The 8,859-nt window shown below is 39.1% G+C and overlaps 1 protein-coding gene across 2 annotated transcripts; it reads left to right on the top strand.

Moving 5' to 3' along the window:
• Nucleotides 1-778: 778 nt before the first annotated feature.
• LOC113668441 (organic cation transporter protein) lies at nucleotides 779-7,927 on the top strand. 2 transcript variants are annotated; one of them, XM_089201520.1, is made up of 10 exons: nucleotides 779-1,028; nucleotides 1,821-2,108; nucleotides 2,611-2,839; nucleotides 3,085-3,280; nucleotides 3,617-3,829; nucleotides 4,615-4,749; nucleotides 4,995-5,092; nucleotides 5,307-5,418; nucleotides 5,705-5,777; nucleotides 6,383-7,927. In XM_089201520.1, exons 2-10 carry the CDS (start codon nucleotides 1,824-1,826, stop codon nucleotides 6,575-6,577), a joined length of 1,536 nt encoding a protein of 511 aa, XP_089057646.1. In that variant the 5' UTR covers nucleotides 779-1,028; nucleotides 1,821-1,823; the 3' UTR covers nucleotides 6,578-7,927. The 2 variants fall into 2 exon arrangements, with proteins under 2 accessions (XP_089057646.1, XP_089057647.1); XM_089201521.1 differs by lacking the exon at nucleotides 779-1,028 and adding an exon at nucleotides 1,100-1,443.
• Nucleotides 7,928-8,859: the final 932 nt, after the last annotated feature.

Raw genomic sequence — 8,859 nt, forward strand, 5'->3', positions numbered from 1 at the left:
CGCCATAATTTGTTGAAAAACACCCGTTAGACAGCTGCCTGAAGTTTCTCAAAAGTACTCTCTCTTTCTTGGGAGATATTTCGCAAGTCCAGAACAGACCATTAAAAAAAACTCCAGTTGAATTGCTTTCAAACTTTTGGTGACGGCAGAATTATGAAAATTAGAATGTTGAGCAAACTCCGACCGTTCTTTCAATATTAGTGGCTTCATAAATCTTGGATTTAGACTTTTGGAACACACTGATTACTAATCTCAACATTTTAAACGGCTAAAATCTGGCGTTCAGTCGACGTCTTGAGATGAGAAACTCTTTTTCAAGAATTGATTTCTGTTCTATTATATTTGAGTTTAGAGAGCTTAAGCTATTCAAACCTGTATAACCATTCAGAACAAAACTACAGGATTTCATTTAGCGTAGCCGGCGATAACATCTCGAGGCTACAAGCAGGCCCTCCTTTTCGGCGAAGTCCGTCCCGCGAATAAAAAAAAAATCAGTGAAGAAAAAACTAATGTTCGTGCCTCATTCTAGAAGCTCCCGGAGGCGCGCTAACATCTTTTTTTTCTTTTTTCAGCTCTGACATTCTTATTTTGACTCGCGCGACGAACAAAAGGAAGTAATCCAATTGTGTATCTAAATAAATGATATCTCCCAAGAGTACTTTTGAGCGAAATACCCTGGACCACTCTTACAGATATCGCCACTTAAAACGCTTCCTTGAATCTGATAATACTTTTACTTTGAATAAATAGATACCTTAGAGGCATTAGTTATAGCATATCTTTACTTTTAGAATCTTTTAAGAGAGCTGAAAGTCCATCCCAATGTAAGTAGGATCTTGAGATATCCTCGCTTCAACTAGACCAATCACGAAGCTGCAGGCTGAAAAAAAGAATGACATTTGAGATCAGAATGGAAACGTTAAAATAACGTGTTGACTTTCAAAGCATTCATCCTTGTCAACTTACCGCGGAGGCGAGGTGGTACTTGATTAGTGTTGGCAGCGATTTATATTTGACTCCCAATCATTGTAAGTAAATCTTAGGCGAATGTGCGCAGTGATAATAGAAATAATGATTTCATTTATTTACTTATTCATTCACTTTTGATGATGTGATGTAAAGTGAGATTCTACGGGATGATTCTTAGTATTTACACGCGACAGATCGGATTGGGGCTTGTTGAAGGAGGGAAGGAAGGACACTTTTGGTATAATTAGATGGGGAGAAATGAGTTAATGATGCGTTCATTTAGTCATCTAGTGGCCACTAGGATAAATGATATGCTAAGGTACCATAATGGAAATGTTATGCTAAGGCGAGTCAATGAAGAAGGAAGACATACTAGGGCCATATTGACTATTTATTCCCTAGAACAGCACCGAGCACGAGTTCATCCGGAAACTTCAGAATACATGATGTAATCATATAGCGAGTAATGCAACGGTAACGTGACAGAGACATTCAGACCTGCTTTTGTATTTTTAACCTTAGTGATAGGTCATTTTTAACAGTCAACCGGAAACGGATTTCATTTCGGATTCTAGAGTGATACTGTAAAACACTTGGGTTGAACTATATACCAGGTCCTATATATTTCGATTTCTCTTTGTGGCCGAAATGTTAAAATGTCATGCAGTCGTTAATGATCGAGAACACACCTTTCGGTTTCCTTCGTGTTGTTATACTTATTTCCAGGATCTATTTTGACTAAAAATTGAATTCAGTTTTTGTCCAGGTTAAAATGCTAATAAAGAAAACGACATGATTTTCTAAAAAAATCAACGATGCAATTTCTAGCACTTTCTTTTGTACCTATTCAGGCAATGGCATTAACTGCTGACGAAGTGCTCATAAAAATCGGCAGCTTCGGCCGTTATCAATTTCGTCTGCTGATCTTCGCCAACGTGCTCGGGTTTTTTTGGCTTGCATGGCCGATGCTTATCAACACGTTCATTACCGCTGAGCCCGGCTGGCGTTGCGTTGCAAACAGCACCGAGTGTCAGATGGATGGAATTGTTTATACTGAGGACGACAACTACAATCTGAGGTGTAACATGTCGAGAGCAGCCTGGGAATTTGTTGGCGAATATACATCAGTTGTCACACAGGTACAGACAGTAGTGAACCAGGAGAGGCTTTTCGATTAAAAAGCATCTTCCTTAAATCTTGGAGCAATTTTCAATAGGGGCTCGAAAGTAATCAGGGATTGCATTGATTTGTTTTACTTGGCACTTTCTTTGATCCAGAAAACTCGCCATTCCCTTAACCAATCAGATCTAAAACCAACCAACCACGGCATGGTCGTCTTTGTTTACCCGCGCTTTAGGCAGTTTGGTTGTTTTTACTATGAGCTCTCATTTGCTCTCTGAGTATTTTCCCTTCTTTTAATGTGCTCTACTGATTACGTTGGTCATGGCTTTACGACACCATCAGAAAAGCACTTTAGTTGCTTTTTGATTCGTTTAGCTTTGGTTTTAGAAAACTTAGTTTAAATATGCTGAACAGCCTGAATTCGACAGGAAATAGAAGTTATTCTTATGAGTTGTTACTTCTAGCCAAGTGGAAACAAAGTCATTCAGTCAAGTTTTTGTTTTCTTTCTTTCGTCACAGTTTGATCTGGTGTGTGACAAAGCGATCTATGGAACTGTGTCTTCATCTTTGCTCTTCCTTGGGTCTCTGACGGGCGCTGCCGCAGTCAGTACTTTATCAGACAAATTCGGCCGTAGAATCATCACGTTTACAACTGGATTTCTTATTTCACTATTCAGTTTGCTGTCAGCTTTCTCAAACTCCTATTGGCTATTCACTCTTTTTCGCTTCATTGTTGGATTTAATTTAGGTAAATGCACTGTAAAAAATATTAAAGGTAACCTCCGATCCGTTTATTCACTCCTAGAGCAGTTTTCCATCGAACATAGAAAAACCAAACCAAAGTGATTCCAGTGTATAACATCGTAAGCCAGTTAGAATTTCTTTCTTCAAAACTAGGGTTGACAGTTAGGCTGATAAACTGGTTGGCGCCATTCTTCATCCCCCCCCCCCTCCCCCACTAATCTGAACGGGCTTGTGTATTTTCTTCATCAGGTGGCATAGTTGCTATCTATATACTTATCTCTGAATTTGTGGGCGTTCGCCACAGAGCTATGATGGGAACCTCTCTTTGGTACTCTTGGACCATTTCGTTGATGTCCTTGGCGGGAATTGCCTACCTCATACCAGATTGGAGATCACTGTGCATTGTCACAGGGGCACCAGCAATCCCTCTTGCACTTGGCTTCTTGTAAGTGTCGAGTTCCAGATCCCTCAAAGAGCTTGAGGTGATCATGAGCTAATTATAATGCCCTTTGTGTGAAGAAGTTAAATGCTTGTCACTCCACGATTAGAAGGTTAACTTATTCGAGGCCATGAGCGTTTGTTATTGGTAAGTATCTGATAAATAACTGTTATGAATTGTTCCTCATTAAATAATTACATGTTCAAGTATTTCCACCGTGATATTCACTGCTCACAATCGGTATGTAAATTTCACTCTTAGTTTTAGCTCGATGATATCTTATAAGTTACCTCAAAATGGTGTTTCTTCTAATACTACTACTTGTAATTTTCTCTGTGACAGGATTACGCCAGAATCTCTTCGCTGGCTGATTGTAAAAGGGAAGACAAAGGAGGCTACGAATCTCTGCTCAAGAATTGCCCGCGTCAATGGCAAGAACATTTCAATGGAGGAAATCAAACTTGAAGAAATACGCGAAGAGAGAATGGGAGACATCCGGGATTTGTTTGTTTCACGCAAGATGGCTATTAAGACCGTGATCACGTGGTATTGTTGGTGAGCGGAAGAAATATTTAAATCACAAATAATTATCATTTCCCTTTTGCGCACTAAGCTAGATCAAGGAGAAGTCATGTATCCCTTCAAACAATAGATTCATGAATTTCAGCTATTGAAAATATGCCACTACTGTTAAATGTGATTTGGTTTTCAGACAAATTACTGTCTCCTCCTTACCGAACCCTCACTTCAGAGGAACTTGCATCGACAGAAGTCAAGATTCCGTCTGGAAATACAGTTCAGCCATGAACCCTTTAACTCCTAACAGCGATAAGCATGTAATTTCTCCTAACAGTGTCACCCTGAATTAAGGATCACGTCAAACATTAAGGTCATGCGAATAAAAGAAATGATCACGAACTCAAGAAGCTCTTGATTTTATGACGAATTCTCCTTGTAAGGATTATACGAAATGTATGGAAAATAGTATGAAGAACATGTATACTGATGTTAGAGTAAAATTTGTGGAGAAGACATTCGCCTCGTTTTACGCAAGGAAACGTGGGAACTTTCAGAGATATGTTTACCTCTGAAAAGCGAGTTTCGTTTGGTCAAAGAGTCATGCCAACCTAATGGTCTTTTACCACCAGGAAAGCAGGGCTTTTCTTCCTTCTGAACTAGATGCTTCTCCATGGCAAGTGCATACTTCTCCATGGATTTTTTTGTCTCAATTTTATTTTACCCAGATAAACTCTGAGTGGAGAGAAGGAAATACTGACCGTCCCGGCCTTGAACTCAGAGCGAGTACTCTGTATTTTTTGTTTTTGTTTTTTTTTTTCTAGGTTTGCTAATGCCATGGTGTATTATGGTGTATTCATGAGCGCACCCTACATTGGCGGAAGCATGCACTTTAACTTCTTCTTAGCCAGTGTCACAGAGCTTCCAGCAATTACGGCGGGCATTTGGATTTACAACAGGTTAGAAAAAAATTCCGGCAATGCTATTGATTTGTATGTCAGAGGCATGAACAGGAAAACGCTTAAAGCTTCAATCAGGCTTCCAATTCTAGGAGTTGTTTTTCATAGCCATTCGATAAATAAGGGGGTAAGGTTCTAAAGATACTGTGGGAGGGGGGGGGGTGGGGGTTGAGCAATATAATCTGGTTTTAGTTTTCAGCCCGTGTAAAACGTACCAGTGCTGAAACATGGCTAACCTCTTCTAGATTTGGACGCAAAAAGGGTGTTATGATTCCCATGATCCTTACTGCTATCGGTGCTGCCGTCTCCGTTCTCTTGACAACAGATGACGAATCCAACAAGGGTAAGTTTTGACTTTTGTTGATGGTGTTCAAGAATGAGAGTGAGCATCTACATGCCCACTTACAGAATAAATCATGAGCTCCATCCAGAGAGTTAAATCTAATTAACATGATGTTAATAGACATTAATATGTAAAGTATGTTGGTGATTTATAAATGTCAGCTTTGTATTTAATTTTGATACATATTCAACAATTTTTATTGTCATTTCAACAGGTTTCTTTGTCGGTAAAATCATCATGTCGCTGGTCTGGGCCAAGTTTTGGATAATGATATCTTTCGATGGTCTTTATGTGTATACAACGGAGCTTTTTCCAACAGCTATTAGGTAAGAGTTTGTACCGGTCTAATCCTCAAGGAAACTTGTGGATTTTGTTTCAAGCTATTGATCGATGCTACAATGACTTCAAAATATCAAAGCGTTTTAAAAATTCCTAGCTCTTACATCTGCAGGTCTATACTAGAATATTTCTTTGCCAAACCAAACAAAGCTTGTCGGGGCGATAGCCTAATCTGGTTAGGTTATCGAATTTTTAGAATCTGTTCGAATCTAAAGGGATTTCTATGGTTAGTTATATTTAATCGACCCTTCTAATATTGATTCCTCACCTAAGAAACATTGCATTGGGAACATCAGAAGCTGCAGCTGGTATTGGATCATTCAGTTCTTCATACGTTATATACACGGTAAGCCACAGAAAGCATACGTGGGCCGTTTTCTTTTTCTTTTTTTGCTGAAAAACCTTAGAAAAATAGAAATCGAATGATCACATACAAGTCATTAAAGCTGCATGAGCTGCGCCAGCAAGTTTTGAAGAGCTGACGCTTTGATAGACGAAGCAACGCTCAGTAATCTACTGAGTACTATAATGAAAGGATCATCCCTTTAAACCCTAGCACCAGTATGCATATTCTCCATACTGTTTTCTTACCTTTCCTAAGTTGCTGACAAGGAGAATTTGTTAAGCAATCAAGAGCTTCTTAAGTTGGTGATCATTTCCTTTATTCTCGTGACCTTAATGTTTGACTCAAGTGTGATATTGTAAGGAGAAGTGAGATGCTAATCGCTCTCAGGGGTGAAAGGGTTAACTATGTTAGCGACAACACGATGGCAACGTAGTGCCACTAAAATAGCAGCATCCCCAGAGGGCAAATCGATTTGATTCCAAGCTTAAAACCGTCTACGCGTTTTCAAATTGGAGCATTTTATCGACTGTTTTTGACTCCCTGCGGTGAGAGTGGCACCCTAGAAAACAAATTATGAAGATCAAGTTTGTTTTTTCTCTTTTCAGCAACGAATCCATCCAATCTTTCCGTACGGGATCATGGGATTTAACGCTCTTGTGGCGGCATTACTCAGCATGTATCTGGACGAGACTCGTTACAAGCCCACATTGGAGACCGTGGAAAGATCTGAGAAGAATTCTGAGAAAGATGTCGATCCGTCGCAAGCGGCCACATTGCTGCCACATAACCCTGACGTCTGAATTCTATTCATTTTCACGCTAGAGAGAAAATTTCAATTGAGTGTCGAAATTAATCTGAGATTGCATTAGTTTTCTTTTACTTTGCTCTTTGATTGGTCCAGAAAACTCACGCCACCACTCAACCAATCAGATGCAAGACTAAAACCAATTACGACTTGATGACCCCCGTTTTCCCGCGTCTTGGTCGGATTGTTTGTTTTTACGTCGGCTTCTCATTGGCTATAAGAAGCAATTTCCTTTCCTCTGCTTTGCCGTTGGGATAACGTTGGTTTTGGTTGTGCGACACTCAATCGAAAAGCCCTCTAACTATTACTCGAATGTATGGCAGTCTTAAAAGTAAGCGAGATAATAACGTAACAACTTTTGAAAGAAAATCCTAGAGGTGCACGAGATACTTACGTAACAATCCAGTGAAAAAGAATACTGAAAGTGCACGAGATACCAACGTAACAATCATATGAAACACTGGAGAATCATAAAGGTGCACGAGATTCTAACGTAACATTCATATGAAAAAGAATCCTAAAAGTGAGACACAAACATTAGGATAGATTAAAAAACGTTACTAAAATAACTTTCAAATGAAAGAAATGTGTGCAAGATATAAATGAAATAGAATCCATCCAGCGCGTGATGTTATCAAAGCAATCCAATAAAGGAGAATCCTATTGGTGCAGGGATACTGACGAAACAATCGAATGTAAGTCAATCCTGAAATGCACGAGATGCTAACGTAACTTTTGAATGAAGGAGTATCCTAAAAATGTGCAAGATACTTACGTAACAATGCAATGAAAGAGCATCCTAATAGTGCACGAAATACTTATCTAACAATCAGATGGAAGAGAATCCAAAAGTGCATGAGATACTAACATAACAATCGGGTGAAAGGGAATCCTAAAGGTGCACGAGATACTAACGTAACAAACTAATAAAAAGGAGAATCCAAAAAATGCGCGAGATACCAACTTAACAATCGAGTGAAGGAGAATCCCATAAGTGCGCGAGGTATTAACGTAACGATTCAATAAAAGATAATCCTCAAGGTTTAAGAAATATTAATGAAACAATCTAATAAAAAAAGAATCCTAAATGCAAGCTACGCATTAGCGTAACGATCCAATAAAAAAAAATCCCATAGGTGCACGAGATAATAAGACATGTAACAATCTAATTAAAGAGAAAGACAGACAGACAGACAGACAGACGTACAGATATACAGGCAGACAAACGGACGGACATGTGGACGAACACACGGACGGTTGAATGGTTACATAGATAGTTTAATGGATAAATGAAAGAGTAAATGAAAAAATATAAGCGAATAAATAGATGAAAAACGAATATACATATAAATGAAGGGATATGTGTCTTTTATGTTGACGCACGATCTAGCGTCGTCTAGCTGGAAGCATACAAAGCATTCCAATTATGTTATGACATGTATCATTAAAGTATAAGTTTTAACCTTTAGAAGAGATGTGACAGATCAGAGACTTTTTGCTGTATGTACCTCTGTAGATGACTTAGTTACAGCTTTGTAAAAGGAAACAGACTTCACCGCAGCTTTTTCTATCAGCTTATCATTGTCCTCCGCCCCACAAACCCTTCCGAGCTAGCTTTCTTGAGATAATTTCTCCATACAAGACTACCTTGTTCTGCTGCAGGATCAGAAACAACATCCGTTTGCTTGGCATGTTGCATCTACGAGTAAATTTTTCCCCCCTCGATAGAATCCTAGCCTATCGCAATCTCCTTACTGGTTTCCCTCAGGTTTTGCTGAGGTTTGGCTGATGAACCATCGCTATTGATGAATGGAAGGAGGTGCTTTGCGAGAAGAAAGTTTTCGGCTCTCAAGACCGACATCACTAGGGAACAATTCAGTGCTATTAGTCACTTCAAAAATCAAATGACACCTTCTCTTTGGGAAGTGATGGAAAAGGAAATAGAGCGTTATTCAACGTGAATTTTTTCTGCCTTTAAATATTATTTTCATTTTTTAGTAGTCTTTTTCCGTTTGTGAAATATCATAGCTATCTTACTTTCTCAGGTAGCGCATTTTATTTTACTTCCCTGCAGGGGGAATGTGAGAAAATAATGCCAACAGAAAAGGCGCTCTCCTAAAAATGCCAAAAATACCAGTGTTAAGCGAAACGGCTTGTATGAGAAGCGAGACTTTAACCTTTGGAAACCTTTGGAAACCATGTGACTTCACTCTTCTTCAATAGTAGGCATGATAACCTGCCTCTGGTCGGGTAACTTACACTTGCGCGCCTTTTCGT

This window comes from Pocillopora damicornis, chromosome 3 (assembly GCF_964200805.1).
Source record: "Pocillopora damicornis chromosome 3, jaPocDami1.2, whole genome shotgun sequence".
Classification (NCBI taxonomy): Eukaryota; Metazoa; Cnidaria; class Anthozoa; order Scleractinia; family Pocilloporidae; genus Pocillopora; species Pocillopora damicornis.

What these genes read in the sequence shown, in the direction of transcription:
- LOC113668441 (XM_089201520.1), top strand. Translation starts at nt 1,824, where the DNA reads ATGGCATTAACTGCTGACGAAGTGCTCATAAAAATCGGCAGCTTCGGC. An exon ending in GTGATCACGTGGTATTGTTG is followed by an intron (nt 3,830 to 4,614) that starts GTGAGCGGAAGA and finishes TTTTTTTTCTAG; the next exon opens with GTTTGCTAATGCCATGGTGT. An exon ending in CTTTTTCCAACAGCTATTAG is followed by an intron (nt 5,419 to 5,704) that starts GTAAGAGTTTGT and finishes TCCTCACCTAAG; the next exon opens with AAACATTGCATTGGGAACAT.